General features: G+C 36.7%; 1 protein-coding gene across 1 annotated transcript in view; it reads right to left on the bottom strand.

Annotated features, from left to right (window-relative positions):
- The window catches only part of LOC123759134 (dystrophin), a 379,967-nt gene that overhangs the window by 299,965 nt on the left and 58,433 nt on the right, over nt 1-21,569 (bottom strand). Inside the window, 19 exon segments of the mRNA XM_069324819.1 lie at nt 3,416-3,590; nt 4,186-4,393; nt 4,832-4,983; nt 6,662-6,818; nt 7,001-7,161; nt 8,278-8,457; nt 9,825-9,968; nt 10,787-10,969; nt 11,130-11,276; nt 12,391-12,482; nt 13,274-13,412; nt 14,072-14,168; nt 14,705-14,886; nt 15,884-16,078; nt 16,912-17,048; nt 18,900-19,050; nt 19,052-19,099; nt 19,929-20,018; nt 20,311-20,481. Of these exon segments, the coding sequence (XP_069180920.1) occupies nt 3,416-3,590; nt 4,186-4,393; nt 4,832-4,983; nt 6,662-6,818; nt 7,001-7,161; nt 8,278-8,457; nt 9,825-9,968; nt 10,787-10,969; nt 11,130-11,276; nt 12,391-12,482; nt 13,274-13,412; nt 14,072-14,168; nt 14,705-14,886; nt 15,884-16,078; nt 16,912-17,048; nt 18,900-19,050; nt 19,052-19,099; nt 19,929-20,018; nt 20,311-20,481 (2,809 nt within the window).

Here is a 21,569-nt window from a genome sequence, read left to right as displayed (position 1 = left end):
GCTAGAGAGGACGCAAACACAGTGGCCTCCTTACCAGAGCCTCAGATATTAACACCAATTAAAGCATCCAGCACTTCCACTAACACGATAACATCATTTATATTTGCCAACATCCAGGGTATAAAAACACGCAAATCCAACAAAGTTCATTTTATAGATGGTTTCCTTCATGAGGCAAATGCAGTGTTTGCAGCCCTAACGGAAACTCACACAAAGGACTACCTTGATGGTGAAATATGGATCCCAGAATACAATCTCTTCAGATGTGATAGGAAACACCGGCTTCAGGGTGGGGTCAGCCTCTACATCAAAGACACACTCATCTGTACTGAGCTGCTAAACACCTCAAATGATATGGTGGAAGTGCTGATAGTCAAAATAGAGATCCTAAATGTAGTTGTTGTCCTTGTATATAAGTCACCGGAGGCAAACCCTCAGCAGTTTAAAGACCAACTAATGAAAATAGAGCACTGCTTGGAAAACCTCACAAATCCAGCTCCGAACATCATCCTGCTTGGGGACTTCAACCTACGGCACCTGAAATGGAAGCACCTGGCTAATACAGTAATATCAGAAAGAATACCAGGAAGTAGCCTAAATGAGCAGGCACATGCAAATGACCTGCTACGGATGTGCGATAGGTTTGCCTTAAACCAGCAAATAGTAGAACCAACTAGGAAGGAGAACACGCTGGACCTCATTTTCACTAATAATGATGAGTTGATCGGGAACATAATGATTACAAATACCTGTTACTCAGATCACAACTTAATTGAGGTACTGACAACCATGGGGAATGGACCTCCAAAACCAGTCCAGATTCCCGGTGGAGGAGATTTCAGCAAATTCAACTTCAATAATAAACGGATAAACTGGGAGCAAATAAACCAGGACTTCACAGAAATAAACTGGGAAGAACAGCTAGGAAATGCAAACCTGAACCAGTGCCTGGAAAAAATAAGCTCAGTAGCACTAGAAATATGTTCAAACCGCATACCCCTAAGAAAAAAGAGAAAGAGATGCAGATTGGAACGGGAACGTCGTTCCTTATATAGGCGAAGAAAACGAATCGCGGAACAACTTGAGAGTCGCACCCTATCTCAAGAACGGCGAAGAAGGTTAGGTAGAGAAATAGAAACAATTGAACTCAAGCTACAAGAATCATACAAAACCCAGGAGAGGCAAAGAGAGCAAAAGGCCATCAGTGAAATAGAGAGAAATCCGAAATATTTTTTCTCCTATGCAAAATCAAGATCAAAAACCACATCTAGTATCGGGCCCCTGCGAAAGGGAGATGGAACTTTCACAGATGACAACAAAGAAATGAGCGAGTTACTGAGGAAGCAGTACGACTCTGTTTTCAGTGAGCCATTAAATGCACTAAAGATTGATAACCCAAATGAATTTTTCATGGATATGATACCAACATCAAATCACATATCAGACGTCGCCCTATCCCCACTAGATTTTGAAGAAGCCATAAACAGTATGCCTATGCACTCTGCACCAGGCCCGGATTCTTGGAACTCCATATTCATCAAGAACTGTAAAAAACCACTATCGCAGGCCCTTCACATTCTGTGGAGACAAAGCCTAGATACTGGCGTTATCCCTGACATACTAAAAACAGCAGAGATAGCACCACTCCATAAAGGAGGAAATAAGGCAGAGGCAAAAAATTACAGACCGATAGCACTAACATCGCACATCATAAAAATTTTTGAGAGAGTGCTAAGAAGTAAGATCACAAAATACATGGAATCACAGCATCTCCATAACCCCGGACAACATGGTTTCAGAACAGGGCGCTCTTGCCTGTCGCAGTTGCTGGACCACTATGATATGGCATTAGATGCTATGGAAGACAAACAAAACGCTGATGTAATTTACACAGATTTCGCAAAAGCTTTTGATAAATGTGACCATGGTGTTATTGCACATAAAATGCGTTCAAAAGGAATTACCGGGAAAATAGGCAGATGGATCTACAATTTCCTGACTGACAGAACCCAATGTGTAATAGTCAACAAAATAAAATCCAGCCCATCAACCGTGAAGAGCTCAGTCCCCCAGGGTACTGTGCTTGCTCCAGTACTTTTTCTCATCCTCATATCGGACATAGACCAGAACACAACCTATAGCACTGTATCATCCTTTGCAGATGACACTAGGATTTTCATGAGAGTTGGCAACATAGAGGACACGGCAAACCTCCAATCAGATGTTGATCAGGTCTTTCTATGGGCTACAGAAAATAATATGGTATTCAACGAGGATAAGTTTCAGCTCATGCGCTACGGAAAAATTGAAAACATAAAAACAGGAACCACGTACAAAACGCAGGCAAATCATAACATAGAACGAAAAGGCAATGTAAAGGACCTGGGTGTACTCATGTCGGAAGACCTTACCTTTAAAGAACACAATAAAGTAGCCGTCACAACTGCAAGAAAAATGACAGGTTGGATAACAAGAACTTTTCACACTAGAGATGCTATACCGATGATGATACTTTTCAAAACGCTTGTGCTCTCTAGAGTGGAGTACTGCTGCACAATGACAGCCCCTTTCAAAGCTGGAGAAATTGCTGACCTAGAGAGCGTGCAGAGATCCTTTACTGCTAGAATCCACTCAGTAAAACATCTAAATTACTGGGACCGACTAAAGAGCCTAAATCTGTACTCCCTTGAGCGCAGGCGGGAGAGATACATAATAATTTACACGTGGAAAATAATTGAGGGGCTGGTCCCAAACCTGCACACAGAAATAACACCACATGAGACCAGAAGACATGGCAGGATGTGCAGAATACCCCCGTTGAAAAGCAGAGGTGCAACAGGTACTCTGAGAGAGAACTCTATCAACATCAGAGGCCCGAGACTGTTCAACACGCTTCCACTACACATAAGGGGCATAACTGGCAAACCCCTCACAGTGTTCAAGAGAGAACTGGATAAGCACCTCCAAAGGATACCTGATCAACCAGGCTGTGACTCATACGTCAGGCTGCGAGCAGCCGCGTCTAACAGCCTGGTTGATCAGTCCAGCAACCAGGAGGCCTGGTCGACGACCGGGCCGCGGGGACACTAAGCCCCGGAAGCACCTCAAGGTAGCCTCAAGGTGGGTGAACAGAGACTACAGTTAAGGATAGGCGCCCTAGTCAATCCTCCCCAGCCAGGATATGAACCCAGGCCAAAGCGCTTTACCACTGCGCCACGGAGACTGTCAGGACTATTAAAAACTCAAAATCTGTAACTCTACCCAACACTTCCAATGAATGCCGTTTTCATTCTGAATTTTTCATTCATTGCAAACATTATTGTTTCTTAGGGCTAGTAAGAATGACTAATGCTAATATTGCATAAATGCAATATTCATCCCATTAAATGTAATGATGGTTCAGTAAGCATCATACCTTTCTCAATGCTTTTAATACGAAGCTGAAGAGCTTCAGTGGTAGTTTCCCACTGTTTATTCAGTTTTGTGATGTCATCCATTATGTTTACATGGCCATCTTTACTGAGCTTATGACAAGTTTCATTTATGTGAGCCATATTTCCTTGTTCCATCTCAACCTTCTCAGACAGATCCTGTAAATACAAATCACAAGTTTAATGATAAAAATGCATGTAAATAAACTCGCTTAAATAGTTAGCAATCTTTAAGGCTTGCACGAGTTGATGCTTGAAGCCCTACCTTACAACAAGAAGAAGGATATACAGTGTACTGTACTTTTATAAATATACAATCTGTTAAAATAACACACTTTCCCAAAAACTTAAAGAATCATTTCGATCGCAAGACCATGTGGATTAAACACAACATGGTAAAGTGGTATTTAATAGTCTTGCAGAGGATGCGAAAAAGAAATGCTGATAATGCATAAAATGTAACACAGAGTGAAATTTAAGTTTCAACTGAACCTGCTGCATGTATGTGCCTTCAGAAACAATCTGTCCTGCTGGCTCTAATGACTTGCTCACCCACTGTGATCAGTAATTTTCCAAATAGTTTGGTTAAAAATAGTTGGGAAAGAAAGATAGTGACAAATCTAACTTCAGCAATCACTGAAAAACCAACTCACTGTTATACAAAAGAATAAAGCCAACAACAACACCTAAAAAATAGATTACATATTTAAGCATAAAGTTAACTAATATCAAACTACAGAGTGTAACCTCCTACCTTAAATTTGGTAAGGTAATCCTGCATTTGTGGAAGAGTACTGACAGAATATTCAGTTGCCAGTGCAGCTTCTAGACTCTCTAACCATGTGCTGGAGGCTCCCATTGCTTTAAGTAGAGACTCGGGCACAGGCTTTAGAGGCGTTCTGGCTGAAGGTGTATCAGCTTCAGCTAATTTGTGTTTTAGAGTTTCATTCCATTCCAGAAATCTGTCAAGAATTAAAATATTTATAATTTCTTTGCATAATTAATGGAGATGGCCAAATTATAAATTATCCAGAAAAATTCTGCTGTTGACTACCTCCATATCTTTCTAAAATTATGACTAAATCAACACCAAAATGCTTTTTAATAAATTACATATGCTTAGAAGAAAAGCTCCTATGATCATTATGCAATAATCCACAAATCAGAACTTAATATATAAAGTTCCCGAAGTTACTGCTAATTCATCCTTTTACACTTAAGACATTCCATACCTGATAATTTACTGTTTTTGCATCTGCCTTAATAATACTGTACTTTGTAATTATTTTGTCTGTTTGTAATTAAATCAGCAACTTTACTTCTCTCTCAAAATATATATTCATTAAATTTTACAATTGTCACTTTTCCTGGTTACCTCTATTCATATCTCTAATGCTTACCTTTGCACAAGGATTTCCCATTTGGAGTAGAAGGTATCTATCTGCTGTGCAAGAATGTGGGTCTCTTGTGCCCATTTTAAATTTAAGGCTTTAGCAGCAGACTGTAGTGCCATAATATCTTTACTATGACTTTCCATTGCAGCAATTTTGCTCTGTAATAAAGCCAACAATTAGTTATCTTCGGATAGTTGTAATTTTATGTCAGGAAGGAAGAGGAGTAATTATTCTCCGATTACGCCTGTTGGAGATTATTCTGACAGGATTAATCATGTTGGAAGACCATACTTTTAAAGAACGCAAAGTTGGTGTCACAACTGCAAGAAAAATGCTTAATAAAACATCTAAATTATTGGGACTGCCTAAAAATTTAAATCTGTATACCCTAGAGTGCACACAGGAGAAATACAGTACATAATAATTTACACTTGGAAAATATTAAATGACTGGTTCCAAATCTACACACAGAAATAACACCACACAAGACCAGAAGGCATGGTAGGATATGGAAAATAGACCCACTGAAAAGCAGAGGTGCAATAGGCAAGCTCAGAGAGAACTTGATGAATATCAAAGGCCCACGACTTTTCAACACTCTTTCTGTACACATACGGGGCATAACTGGCCAACCTCTTGTAGTGTTCAAAAGAACTTGACGAGTACCTTCAAAGGACACCTGATCAACCAGGCTGTGACTCATACATCAGGCTGCAAGCAGCCACATCAAACAGCCTGGCTCATCAGACCAGCAATCAGGAGGCCTGGTCGGAGATCAGGCTGTGGGGAAGTTGATCCTCTGAATCATCAACTAATAGTCAACACTGACAGAAATAGAAATGCAAACTGCCAAATATCTCCTGTATGCCATGCCCCACTAATCAATAATGCCTATGCATTTGCCACAGCACATAAATATTCTTCATATGATCTTACATATCCACCTACAACTTTAAGAGCAAATATGGCAAAGAAATAGGCCATCAAGAAATGTAAATGAACCTGATACAAAGAGCAAGCTCTCACACCATACAGACACTGACCAACTGACTGATTGATAGGAAAGCACACCACCATCAAAACACATCCATTCCACAATAACATCTCCAAAAACACATTACTAAGACACTGCCACAGCACAATCATACCAACACACCACCACAATACCACCACCTCCAACCCCTTCTTTACAATAGCCTGTGTGCATTTCATCAGTCTGAACTAATTATATAGCGCATACAATTAGGTCATCAGTCTGAACTAACTGCATGCCCTATATTCATTATATTCACAATAATAATTTATTTCCTACTGGCAAGGATAGAAAGCCTGTTGAGGTTATCAAGGACCCTTAGCTAATAGCTGACCTTCCTCTAAATGCAACATATAGTACAACAGCCAACTAACTCTCAGGTACCTCTTTACTGCTTGGTTAACAAAGGCATCAGATAAAGGGGAATATGCATCAACATCTTGGCCAAAAAGAGATAATTGAACCCAGAACTACCATGTTTTTGAGCAGACTGTGCTAACCACTGTGCTATGATTATATAATCCCTGCACACGTTAAGTTCATTGGACTCTGAACATCCATATACAGTATTGTATCTATTATATTCATACACACATTCCTTGCACATTGTAGCACTGTATCAGTGTACCCCCTTGAATTTATTACATCACTTCTTTGTATCCCAAGATATTATAGCCTAGGGATACCTCTTGATCAGCAACCATCAAAACACTTTAAACTCCAGAATAGTTATACTGTACCATTAATGCACTACCTAAAACTTGGATCATATTTGTACCATTAATGCCACTGATATTACTAACCTTACACTGTTCTGCCTGGAGAGAGACTGCATTTGGTTCGTTCTCACTTACAGTGCGGACATTCTCAAACCACCGAAGAAAGCCCTGATAATGCACTTCAAGATCACTCAACTCTGTGGTTATCTTCTTCTTCTGAGTCAAAAATGTGATGCGTGTCCTGAATGAAATAAAATACAGTACAGTATGATACTCCTCCTAAACTTGCAATGAACACCAAAGAAATATTTAATTGAGCATAATGATTAAATATCAAACAATTGTCTAAAACTGAAAATATTCAAGACATATATTCTATCTGAGATATTAAAATAACCAACATATATTCTCTCAAAATATTACCTGATTTCAATGAGCATCTCTGTTAAAGCTTCCCACCGGCTTGACACATTTGCCACTTGTTGCTCACTTTCTTTTGACGATTCTCCAATAGTAGATGTCTCGGAAATTGCAGACTCTCCAAGACTGACTACTTTATAATATTCCTCTTTTTGGCTATCCATCTGAAGATAATTGAAGGAATTTAAATATTTGAAAAATCAAAAGGTTAGAACAAAAATAATAACATACTCCACAATATTTAATTCAGTAATTCATCAGTGGCTCTTGCCAATAATACACTTGCTTTCTAATTAAAAAATTTTTCTTCTCTGTAAACAATCTTGCTATTCCAGTGTTATATTAGACATTCACAATTTACCAATGCAACACTCATTACTAACCCTAGCCACAACACTACTATTGCTGTATTGTCATATTCCCGTCACTAAATCATGAATATGACTAATTTTCCACACGTTTATTTTCTAAAGGAACACTAAGATCCTGTTTCATGATGCTTAGATGCACAAAAGCACAGCTGTGTGCAGCAAATGTCTGCCTCCTCCTCTGAACATCATAACCAGCACTGTGTTCACCGAAATCTGAACCTTATACAGTCTATCACAGTCAGGATCTTCTATGATACTGTCATTGCAAAATAATTGCATTCATTTATTTTGTCATTATTAAGTGATGGTGTGGGCACAAGCTGCATGAGAGTGCTGTAAGCTGTTGCAACATGCACTACCTGTGGTCAACTTCTCAATAACGAGGCCCCTCACACCCAGAAGGGGTGCCCACAACTTTTCCCCAAGATGGGATCCATTCACTGGAGGCCAGGGACAGCAAATGTAAGCACAGTGTACACACGGGACTTAAATCTTACACGATACTTTAAATCATCCCTCATTGACTCGTTCAGTAGCGGTTCAGATATGGCATGCTCATCCCTCTTTGACACGTGCATTTGATGGTTAATAGCTGAAATACCCCCAGTATATACATTTTTGTAGAGGTTATGGTTTTAACATGGCATACAATTTCCTTAGCAACCATGTTTAACATAATATACTGCATTTAGTTTTGCAGTATTGTACACAAATTAAAAATACAAATGAAATCGGTTGTATTTTTTATTTTATTTTGGCCAGTGATACTTTTTAATCTTTTTCTGTAAGTGTTTAAGAAATCTTGATTATTTTTTTAAAAGCTTAATTTACCAGTTCTTCTTGAAATAATGAGGAATCACATACATTTACAATATTATTGAAAGTGTTAAAAGGAGATTCACTACTTACTTCACTTTCCACTTGTTGACAAATTTGACTAAGCTGCTCCAGTGTAAGTTCTTCCATTGCCCTAGGCTTGATCTGGGCTTCCATCGAGTCCATCCACCCACCTAACTGATGTAATGCCACAGAGAAATCCTCTTGACTGCTTCCCTCCAGCTTCTGGCGTTTAACTACACTGCCTTTCACCTATTCAGAATGTAATAAGTATAATATGTCATTTTATATGAAGTTTCTACTAGTGCCAAAGCAACTTAATTTCAAATTTGTACTTTTCATTATATTCAGAAGAACTACTATTCAATACATAAAATATAAAACAAATTTAGATCCTGAGTGCACTGTATGTGCATACCATTTATCTTAAGATATCTATGGTATACAAATGGAAATCAGTTATGACACCATTTTCAAAGGATGAAGATGACCAGTCACAGGCAGTTCCTGCTAGCAAAGTTAAGTACACAGAGCATGGGGAGCCCATGGGTGAGACAATACAGAATTACACGAATACCTTCACATATTAAGAAAAGTCTTTAAATGTAGATAAAAAGTTACTTTCTGAACAAGTTACTTGGTTGCTCTCTTATGTAATGTTCCACACCCAAATAGATATGCCAAAGTACCAAAGAGATCAGGTCAATCTTCATTTCCCAGACAAAATGCAGTGATGATCTTTTCAGTCCAAACCCATGCTTCACGAGGGTTTCAATTTTGAAAAAAAAACTTTGGAACATCTCTAGAGGCCTCAATGGAGAAAAAGCTGGCGGCTTGTCAAGGTCCCCCCCTCCTCCCTAATTACTTCCGAGAATTCTTTCCAGGAGAAATTTAAACTTTTGCACACATTAATTTTAAACTAATGCAAACAACTTTGACATTTATTTAAAACCCATGTCAATATGTAACGATCTCAAAAATACATCTATACAGTTTTACACTAGTAGGGACTAATGTGCAGCGACCAAGATTTTGATTATTACATATCTGACATACCGTACCTGCCTGTTGTGATTTCAAGAACAATAAACCTTCACATACCAAAGTAAATTTCATTTGGTGTGACCACATCCTCTAAATTCACTATAACACACACACTTAACCACTATTATGTATTTTGTCAATATAACAAAACCATATCAATCAATTTTCCTAAATATCATAATTTAATAACATCTGTATTCCACATTTTTTCCAAATACCTTTCCATATGTAAGTGCGAGTCCTACCACTCCTTTAGCAGCACTCCAGCCACCTCTCTCAACCTAACTCATAATTCTTTACCAAGGGTTGTAGTGCACCAACTACATTCCTTTCCCTGACTTAGTTTTTTTCAACCTTGCCTTCAAAATATCCTCGAATTACAGACCTTATTTCAACTTATCCCTCATTTCTAGGACTTCCAAATTTAGCCCTATTACACATGCCAATTTGCACTCTTCCCCCCCCCCCCCAAGCATTTTTGTACTTTTATACTTTTATCCACATTTACATTTGGGTATACAGTACTGTATTAACAGTTCAAACTTGACATCATTCAAAGCTAAAATCCAACTGACCGTTTCAGTAATCTTGGTTGTGATGATCTTGGTAACGACAGTGGCGCCCTCATGAGATATGGTGGTTGTACTAGAGCTTAAAACATTACTAGAATCATCAACGGGAGCCATCACTTTGCTAATATCAATACCACTTGCTGCCATCTGAAAGTAAAATAAAACACAGTATATAGTACAACAATTTTACAGAAAGAAGAAATACTTACTAGCCTGTAATTATGAAAATTAAGATTTGTGCAAATCAGAGAAGCAAAGTAACTTTGTGATATCCAAACCACTGTAAAGTACAGTGTTGTTCTTGACACAAGTGTTGTGTGTGAGGGTGTTATTGTGCTTGCTGTGTAAATGTTGAGGCACCAGTCTGGAGAAAAAACATGAATATACTGTTGTGAAACCAAGGCAAAACAAAACTTTTCTATTCAAAGAATCATTCACACAATACAGTACTGTATACCATAAAGGATATATAAGTACCACCACACAACAGCAATCATTCACAGCAAAAAGCACAAAGCATAAAATTCAACATAATATGTACCAATAAGAGAAATGATAAGTAACAAACATGAGAGGCTAACTGTTAAGAAGCAGTGTGCAGTTTGGGTGAAGTATTGGGAAAGAAAACCCTGAAATATAGATTACCCAATCCCACCAAAATGATACTTAAAACTTGAATTGTAAATATGGCTAACCATTATGCCTTGAACAATGATTGGTTCATTAACTAGGCAGTCTTGGGTGGCTCTTATCTCAAGATTCAAATGTACAGCACACATGTGAATGCCACAAGTACTTTATGTTAATGGCAGTGGATCAAGGTCTAATATTAATGCACATGGTAATTCCAATTATGCTATTAGCTTCAAGAGACTGATAAAAGTTTTAAATACACCATTTTAATCCAAGTACTGTATGTAAGAAGACAAAAATGATGTACATGCACACAAAATGAACATACTTACTCTCTGTGTCTGTGCCTCAATCATGCTCACAAGGCAGTCCATACGATCTTGTATACTTTCAATTTCTGCCGAGATATTTTCATGAGCAGGAGACTCTTCTGGAATGTAGGTGAAAATTTTGCTACTTTCTTCCTCGAGATGGCCAATACAACGATGCTGTACTTCCATCTCTGCCTGCAGTACCTGTAATAAACATTATTATGAGCATCTATGAAGGACTTACACATACACCCACTTGAAAAACTACTCTAGTAGAAATACCCAGTATCATCAAAATGAAAATCTGTATCTTAAAAAAATAGAGTGCACAACTTTACATTAGCTAGTTTACATGAATTCTTACCTGCAGCATACTAGCATGTCTGAGAATGTGCTCTTGTTCAGACGAAGGATTGCTCTCAACCTGGCGAAGGGTAGTTTCCTTTTCATGCAGCCACTGACGCAACTTATCTATTTCTTGTTCAAAATGTTCCCAGTGGATTGAAAGAGTCTGGAAAAACAGGAGCCTTGATATCATCTACTGGTGTGCAGTACTACATTTTTCAATGGAAAGTACATACACTATCATAATTAAACAATACACATGTGCAATCTGTAAACCAAAATAAAAATAAAAACAGTTCCCCCAACCTCCAACACACAGTATTTTGAGAGGTTTATACCTAACTATTATTGTATTGCTCATTTGTGCTACTCTCATAAAATACTTTGTCTAACGTTCCCACAGCTCTCAAAGGAATTACAGTAAAGTATTACATTTAATCTAAAGATAGTTGTAATGTTCAAAATATCAATACATGTACCAAAAGTTAAACTTAAATACATAAATATACAACAATATAGCATGCCTACATTATAGTGTACTTGAAATTTTAGCCCAAGAATGTATTTAACTTTAAACTTTATCCATATTTTTAATCTTTTAAAACAATAGCCAGGAACTAAATCTCATTTCAAGTAGGCACACACACAGGTAAAAAATTTACTGTATTGCTTGTATTGTATTGCTCTATTGTAATTCTGAGCTGGATTCTTCAGTAGCTCATCTGAACTTGAGCAATAGTACCATAAGGCATCCAGGCTTCCTCCAAGATTAACACTGGACTACTGCAAGTCAAATCCAGAATCCGGCCGTCTTACGGGCAAGAGTAGTACAGTATAGGAAACATATATAACTGCAGTCACAAAACAAACTACTGCTCTTAAGAAAAAAAAAATTACCAAGCAAGGCTGCTTTATTTTCCAATTTTGAAATCAACACATTATGAACAGTCCTACTAATGTACTACAGTGGAACCTTAGGATACAAATGCCCCTTTTTACAAATTTTTCCATCAAAGTTTAGCAATTTTGTCGGAAAATTCGAATTGGGATACAACCTTTGCCTTGCCTTGCAACTTTTGTTGATACATAGTTTGTGCTTTTTCGTTTTTTGAGCATAAAAGTAATTATTATATATCACACCATGGGTGTGGGTCCCAAGAAAGTCAGTGGCAAGGTTCAACCTAAGAAAATAGTTGCGAGTAGAGGCATTAGTAGCATTCCCTTAATCATTAATGCAAGTAGAAAAATTTAATAATTGAGACATGATCAGTTTAACTTGCCTGCAATGTTGTCCAACGTGACTCGGCCCATCTGCATATGTGTGCCCATCGCTCACCAAGGGCATTTAATTCATCTTCTAGAGTTGAGTAGGCTGATGGGAATGATATAATTTAAATAGATAAAAAAAAAAATCTTAAAATACCTGTTAAATTACCCACTATACATTAGCTTATATTTTCTAGGAAGATTTTCCTAACAAGAATGTTTGTATGGACATGGCTTCAACATGACTGATTAGGTCTCCAAACATATAATAAAGTTCTAGCCATGATTATCAGCAGTGGTTTGGCTGCATTATCAACTACAACTAGAGTTAATCACCTTAAGATCAATATTTTGACACCAATTCTACAATAAAAGTTGCACACACACACTGCAAAAAGAAAAAACTGTCTAATCTTCAACCTTTCATACAAGACCTAGACCAGACCTTTAAGCTAATATATATTGAATAACATACTTCCATAGTTATGTACTTTATAATTTACAATAATAGAGGTATGCAAGTACAGTATAGGGCCTTGAAAAGTTTAAACCTTTTACCTTTCCTAACAATAAAATGCACTTAAATCTTTAAGCCAAAGTTAATGCATACTGTTGCTTAACCTCTGAATGCTTGAGTAAATTATTCGAGTTGTTACAGAATACTGTATATACAAAATGGCTATTAATTTGGCAGCTGCTGCACAAAACATTAGCCACTCTAAGTGGTTGCTCAGTTAATAAACAAATTATTTAAATATATTTAACAAGAGAAAGATACTATATGACTTTAGGAATTTAATTATCATTTAAGAACCATCATAATCAAAGATGCATTTTTACTTCTGTGATGTTTCATCAAAATGGTAATTTTTCCTAATTAATTATACAATTACTTACCACTATCTGAGCTGCTTTCATCTACAACTACTACCATATTGGAGAGAGAATTAATGTTTGATTGTTCATTTTCTAGATCTTGTTGAAGGCTTTGATGAGCTGATATTTGTTGTCTTAGAATTTCTGTTGTTGGTCCAACCTGAGGAATGATAATAGTGATATAGGGGGATTTTATATCACAGTCTTATCTATGTGCACCATAACAAAACATCTTACTACACACCACATTATATTTGTATTAACCTTCTTATAACCAGCAGTTTCCCATTAAATGAGCAAATGTTGTAATTATAAGCAGCATTACATCAGCTAGCCAGACTTGAGGAATTTCATATAGAGATTTAAATATGAAACAAGCAGTCAAAGCTCACTCCTTATATAGGAACAGTAGTAGGCTCTATACCTTTGTAGTTAGCTACCGAAAGTCCTGATGTCAGATTTTCTGAGCTTACTTGGTTAGTATTTAGTTTCATTAATATAGGCCAAGCAATACAACATTAGCACTAACATTATATTGCCAAAAAAAAAAAAAAAAAAAAAAAAGAGAGGGAGCAGGTTGGGGTTGCCAGAAACCATGCCAATTTTCTCCTATAAGTTACTCTTAAAATAATCTCATCTAGCAAATTATATGATTTCTATTGTATAATTTTACACTTAAAACATTAGAAATCCCATATTGAAACCAATTTATATGATCAAACTGTATTTACAAATTGTAAAATTTTATCTCCCCTAACATACTGTATTATAGTCACAGTAACAGAGACAATAAAAAATCTAATACAGTACTTTGCATACCTGACTCATATTCGCAATACGATCTTCGGTGTCAGTCAGCCATTTTTTTAAGCTTTCTAGCTGCTTTTGCTGAAGACTCATTAGCTTCTCATGTAGACTGTGGACAAAAAGTTAAAACAAAATTCATTGATTATCTTTACTCAAAATCCTCCTGCAGTATATTTATTACTTTTATCCATTAAAAATGGTGTTAAAAGTTTTCCAGTCTGCCTTATACTTTTAATAGATTCTTATTTTTCAGTTAGTTTATTTTTACAGAACAAGTATATAAACTTCTTGGAAAAATGTAACAAGTACTCAATAAAAAAAAATAAAAAATAAAAAAGAAGTCACATCAAAGTGGCTGAAATATTTATGGCAAACTTATGCACATTAATTTCTGATAATGATTTAAACAAATGAAATTTTCTGTATATCTTTGCCTTAATAAATCCTTAAACATAATTTATCTTTACAATTAATATACACTACTGTACTAAGAAATTACAAAATACATAGCATTTTTATACACCAAAGAAGTTTTAAAACTTTAAACTTTTACAGGCCAACTACAATTTCAATTTAAAAGTTCATCATAAATAAAAATAAAAAAAAATTTAAATAAAGTATACTTTTTTCCATTAAATGTAATACCTAGACTGACGGTCCATAGCCTTGACTCTGAGCTCCTCCCAACGGGTGTTAAGCAGTTTCATCTGCACTCGAACTTCCTCTTCCTCTTCTTCCTCCATCACTCCTTCTCTCATCAGCCGTGATCCCTCACCAAGCACATCGCCGATGCCACCCTGCTTTGATGTTAACTCCAACATTAACTCCTGAAATAACATTGTTTAATGTAATTAATAGATGTGCTAGTTTTACTTGTACTGTGCATAAAAGACAATAGGAAACCGGTAGACAAGGTTCTCTTCCTTTTCTGAAATAGGGTTCTTAATAGCTTCCCTAGTTTAAGACATTAAAACCTCCAGGACACTGAGTGATATACAGAGTGGGTATACACCCACTGTGGCTTCATCCACAGTCGGTGGATACCAAATAAAAAAAGTGGTTGGTTGCTGTGCCTCTGACTTTTGTTACTTGTGCTGCCATCTGAAGGTGGTAGTTGTACTGTAAAAGTCACTTGGTCTATAGTCAGCAGATGAATAAGTGGCTGTCCTAGTGATTCCATATTACTTTTGAAGGAGTGCTTAATGATATAAATCTACTCTGTTGTCTTATAGCAAGTGGAATCATTGGTGGTGGATTAATAAATATCTCTAGCTTGCCCAATCAACTACTGTATGTGGCAAGACTAGTTACGCAGAGCCTTTTGGATTGGAGCCAGTTAAGGGTTAAATGCAAACAAAATGCTTGCTCCCTCTTCACAAACTGTTGCTACCAAGCCTTGTTACCCAGCACTTTCTATGGGCTGTTCAGACAATCCCACTTCCTCCCTCACTCACCAAGAGTGCCAACTTTTTATCAACCTTTATCCCTGTTCTTATAACTTGAAGTTTGATTTGCATGAGGTTTTGAATCAAGAGGATACTGTGCTGTTTATATGGTTCTTTGCATGATAATATTTTTCACACAAGATTTGCTTTAAGACATTTGATACATTATTAGATGCATTACAAAATGTATAAAATACACAATATACTTTACTGCTATTATACACTAGCTACAATTGAACTAGAATTTAAACATCATATAAAACAATTATTCCTCACAATTTTTAATACATATTGCAAAATACTTCATATTTAATTCCCTTAATAATCTACAAATAAATTACAGCAATATTACATAGGCACTCTGGTATTAACTACTTACCTCTAAATCATGGAACTGATCTTTCACTGCCTCTGTTGTGTCAGCAATAGGAGGCATAGCAGCCAATCTGTCCTCTGCTCCTAGAAGCCAGGTCAAAACTTCTTCTAATGTTCGTTGATATTCACTCAAACCAATACTGGCAGTCGAAAGTGGTCGAGCCTTAGCGGCAATGTGAGAGGCATCATCACCACTGCCCTGCAAATAATAAAGTAAAAATCTTTTCATGAAGGCAATGAACAGAATATTGGAGGTATGTACGCCAAAGGTTTGAGAGGTTACAAATAAGCCCATATTGTACAAGAAGGAAGTGCATGAAAAGAGCAGAACTACTTATGGTTCAACAAGCAGTGGCAGGAGGCCAAGACCAGAAACAAAATGGCATGGAAAAAGAACAGAACAAAATGCTAATACTGTATGAACAAAGATGCTAAGAAGAGCTAGGAAAGTGAACAATAGAAACAGGATAGAAGTAGAGAAGCAGTTTGAAAATGACATGCCAGTAAAGGATAATGCCTTGCTCTAGCATTGCAATATTACATTATTAAGAAAGCAACAGTAAAAACAGTTATCAGGCTTAAAGAAAAGAATAGTTTCACAAAAAGCAGCATGTTGATCTATGAAGAACTCAAGGAGGTTCCCAGAGGTTTCCAAGATAAAAATATAGTGGAGACCAAGTATGGGGGACAGTTGAATAAACAACAAATAACAATGGTTAATGAAAAGGAAGTAGGGGTACTTGGCAGAAGAAGACATAAAAGGTAATAAGGTCTGATCATATGTCACCACGACTAATACAAGAGGCTGTGGGGAATACTTTTAAAATCACTAAGAATAGTATACAATATGACACCGAAGACAGGAATTTACAGATGTAATGAAAATGTCAAATCTGGTAATAAGCCAAATAGGAAAAATGACAAAAACCTCAATGGAATCGAATGCTAGATGGTCTAGAACAAGTTTAGTTTTTTAAAGTTCTGTTCTATCAAGGTTGCAATGCAATATACAATATAATAATGAAAACTTACTTCAACAGATAAGGAAGAATCTGATTGTAGAGCAACATCCAAACTCTCCATGGTAAAAGATCCGTGAGGAAGAGCTTGGAACAAGCACATTACATACATCATAATTGACTTTTTGTCAGGCACTTGGGAATTCACATCTGCAAAAAGAGACACGGTAAATTAACACTTAGTGCTTTTTTAGTTTAAAATCTTATAAACAAGGAACTTATGATATGTATTGTAATTCCCCAAGTCTGATCTTGGAAATTTTAGTGAATTCCTCATTTATCAAATTTAAAATAAATAGGTCTGAGTCAAGACAAAAAGCTGCCCCAGAGCAGAGCAGGTTTCTTAAGTGCAGTAGTCACACTGGTTGAGACTCAGGCACTGAATTCACAAGAAATCTTTTCATAAGAACCTGAAGGGTTATGTGTAAGGCACTGGGAAGTCACTAAAATGAAGTTCAGCACAGACTAGCCATCAAGAGCCACATCAATAAAGATAAAAAGACTTAAAAAACACTACAGAGTCATCATTTGGTCTCGCAATTGACCACCAAATGAGGCTTCATAACTATATTTACCACTTTCACACACCTACCACCTGGAAAAACTAGTCACCTAATAAGTGTTCCCAAGCCCAGATTTCGACTAATTTCCTCTTAACAGAACTAGAAAAGCTGCACACAGAAGAGTGTGGAAGACTAAAGGGTGGGACCAGGAGTAACAAAATGGGAGCAGAGTGAAGAACATTCATGGTCATAGGACAAAGTGTATGATACACCCCAGGTAAGATGGCATCAATAACCAAAGAACCCCACTTGAAGGTATAAATCTCATATTTGTCTAAAAATGAAGGAGCAAGGCTAATAATGAAAAGAAGCTAACCAGTTAAAGGAACAATAGTCCTGCCTCTAACAGTTTTGCACGTAACTCGGCTACACAACATCTGCAAACCAAAACCAATGATAACACCTCATTAAAAGACAAGTCCTTCAAAACACAATAATCCAAGGTAAGCTTGAAAAGAAAAAACATAAGGACCAAAACTGACACTGAGGAATCTCAACATAGTAAGAAATGGGAGGAAGGAATGCTTTGCCACCCCAAACAGCCACCTGAAAGAAGACTGCAAATGTGACACCAACAAATTAGGGACTTATGCTCCATACATATAATGTTACACAATATTTAAGCACTTCAAATGTGAAGATCAGGTGGAGAGCCTGAAACCATGAATCAAAGGTCAACTGGCGATCCTCTGGAAGAGGCAAAGCCTCCGTAAAGTAATACTGTACTGACACAAACAACCATATTTAATTTAAAACAAATTACAGCACTGTTAGACAACTTGGAATAAAAAATAAAAAAACTGCTAAATGTCATATCTTATCCCTTTTTGTAAGAGGATAAATTTTCTAGAAACCCTTTGCAAATGAAAGCATTTATAGTAACTATTTGGTTGAAAGTACTGTACCAATATGTAGTGATGGACCATCAGAAAGGTGACTTTTGTATTATTGAATTTGGACAAACTGGAAGCATTTTTAACCACAACATAATTACAAGACCTAACTTAACCTTTCTAGCAATCCTAGGTATAATACATGATATCGTAGGCCTTATATAGAACATATAGGTCCCAGGAATATTTAATTTTTAGTTTTTCCCAGATTGTATGAAATTAATAGTACATAAAGTGCTTTACTGGTGGTCCATCACTAAATATTGCTCCTTTCCACTAGTTACTACAAGTACTATCATTTCAAGAGGATGGGTTAATTTAAATAAAGGATTAGAAATGTCTTAGTTCAGTAATTATCAAGTTGCAGTATTGTTATAACCCTTTGTCTACTATTTTCTTAATTTTTCTACTAAAATTTGATATTAGGATAAGTATTATTATACCTCAAACTTTCACCCCACATAAATGCAAACAACTTAAAAGATAGCAGATAAATTATATAATAAATATTAAGGAAAAGAAAATTATAATTATTATGGTACTACCTTCTGGGTCTAGAAGTCTCTCAATGTTCAAATTCTCATGAGCAAGTCTGAAAGCATTCTCCAAGCGAGCATATGGGTGCTTTCTTGCCATCACAGTCCAGTCAAATAGTTGAGGACGATGACTATGAATGAGAGCATTGAAAGCAAGTCCCATCTGTCCATGAAGTGGTGAAGTTTCGAACATCAACTCCATGGTATCCCTGTTAAAAAAAATTAAAATCATTGCTTTCATTTTATATACAGTACTGTATACTTCTTAAATTTTTTATTTACAATACTCTGCAGTGCACCTGAATTAAAAAAAATCTAATGAACAGACCATGTCCCTATGCCAGTCATACTTCACAATATCAACAATATTATGAATAATCACAATACATAGCACATCACAATACATTAACCAGTAGCAACCATCTGGACACTGACTTGCTCCAGTGTCTCACCACTTTCCAACACCTACAATGAGGCATATAAGCACACACACACACACACATGGGTTAAACTTGTAATTCAGCTTTACCCCGAACCACAAGCAGTACCTATCAACTCCTCTCCTTCAGCTTCCACTTCAATTCTCAGGAGGCATGCTTCCCAAACAGACTCTCCTACAGACTCCCCAACTAAGCCTGTGTCTACCAACACAGGCTTTCTTTGCTGCTACAACAACTGACCTTTCGGTTCACAGTGTCCCTATGTTTGTCTACACACACACACACACTGCCTTGACATATTTTTAGATGACAATTCACAAAAAGCAATTTACACCTCGTCTTCTCAACAAATCAAGTACAGCAAGTGATTTGCTCATGTGCAAAATGATACCGATTCTCCACGATACTGCCTAGTCTGGGAGATAAAGGTAATGGATGGGGAAATTAATATATACATACAGTAAATTATCTTATCCTACGCTACTCTTATCACCTCCATGCTGATACCTGGTCATCTCATGAAAGAGGGAAATGAGGTAATGATTATGACAATGAACAATGTCAAAATATTTATATACAGTACAGCATATATACAAACCTTGGTAGTTTGCCTGCACCATGCTAGAAGAGTCTTCTCTAAATTGGTTTGTTGCAAGTCAGACATCACATCTTTAAGAACACCTTGAACCTGTTTGAAAGGTAAAGATTAAATAATTAAATGGTAAAAGCTAGATATTAACCGTTTTTCCTCATGTACAAAATTTACTTTGTGACGGACGAAGATTATTTAGTTTTTGTCATTTAATTATTAGCATAATAATTATTTCTATAACACCATAATACTAAATACCTTCAGACTACAACGAAGATTAAGAAGTCTAAAAACTATTTAAAACTTTTGAACCAGTATGAAAACATTCAGTACTTAAATCATTTTGCCATTACTTGCTGAAAACACACCAATAGTAAGCGCTACATACCTGCCAATGTAAAATAATGGCCCACACTAGTCCCAGTGTTAACTTCGCTGAACCATCCACAATGTGTTCATTAGATATGTTGACCAGTTTCACACTGTGCTCCTCTAGGATGTTCAATGCTCTACTCACATTGTTCAAGTGATGTACACGCATTCGACCCTTCTCTCGTTTCTGTTAACGTAAATACATATAAACATAATATAAATTAAATACTTACATAATTACATAAATAAATTAAGCACAAAACAAATTAAGTACAGGCTTCCTATTCTTGACAATGGGAATTAGTACATGAACCCCTTTCCCTTTAATCTCCTTCCACTTTTATTTTTCTACAAAATTTGCATTCTTTTCTATCACAATTTTAAGGAAAACTACAAATTAACCAAAATTATAAACAGAGAAACCTCGGGACTTGAACTGCTTCCAACTCGAAGAATTCGGCACTCGAATGCTGTGTTCGTAATGGTAGCTGACTGCTTGCTCAGCACTCAAAACACAAACATGCATAACGGATGAATCAGTTTCAGTTTCTCAGTTTACACAGAAATCACAATAGCGTGATGCATCAAATGAACAAATCCACAAGAGCTGTGACGAGGATTTGAACCTACATCAGAGAGCATCCCAGACTCTGCCTTAATCGACTGAGCTACTACATGGTCAAAAGATTTATGGCCCTTGTAGATTTTTTAATTTGATGCATCACACTACTGTGATTTCTGTGTGTAATGAAGTAAGGGCGAAAGAGGTAGAACGGCCTATTGACATAAGCTCGAGTGCATGGGGGAATTGTGTAAAACCCTGGTTTGTGTCCAAGAGGCTGCAGGATCCAAATAAGTTCAGTAGAACTTTTGGTTGTAATTCTTTTGACCATGTCGTAGCTCGGACGATTAAGGCAGCGTCTGGGGAAGCTCGGACGATTAAGGCAGAGTCTGGGATGCTCTCCGACTGTAGGTTTGAATCCTCGTCACGGCCCATTATGGATTTGTTCAGTTTCTCAGTGGCTGTCGTTCAATACATACCCCACTAAACTTTTGTAAATTTTCTCATGTTTTCATGGATATTTTGTTTATATTCTTAGCATAAATAGTCACCACGGCACCTAAGGTGGTTTGTGATAAGAGCCAAATAAAAAGAAAATAGTTAGAACCAACACAAGAGATGAAAAAGAACTCTTTGCAAAATATGAAAGTGGTGCCTGTATGTCTGCTCTTGTTACTATTTTTTATCATGCCTAAATTGGACAAGTTTCTTTT

This window comes from Procambarus clarkii, chromosome 15, assembly GCF_040958095.1.
Source record: "Procambarus clarkii isolate CNS0578487 chromosome 15, FALCON_Pclarkii_2.0, whole genome shotgun sequence".
Taxonomy (NCBI): Eukaryota; Metazoa; Arthropoda; class Malacostraca; order Decapoda; family Cambaridae; genus Procambarus; species Procambarus clarkii.
The sequence above is the reverse complement of the archived record's forward strand: the minus strand, read 5'-3'. Positions and strand labels throughout refer to the sequence as shown.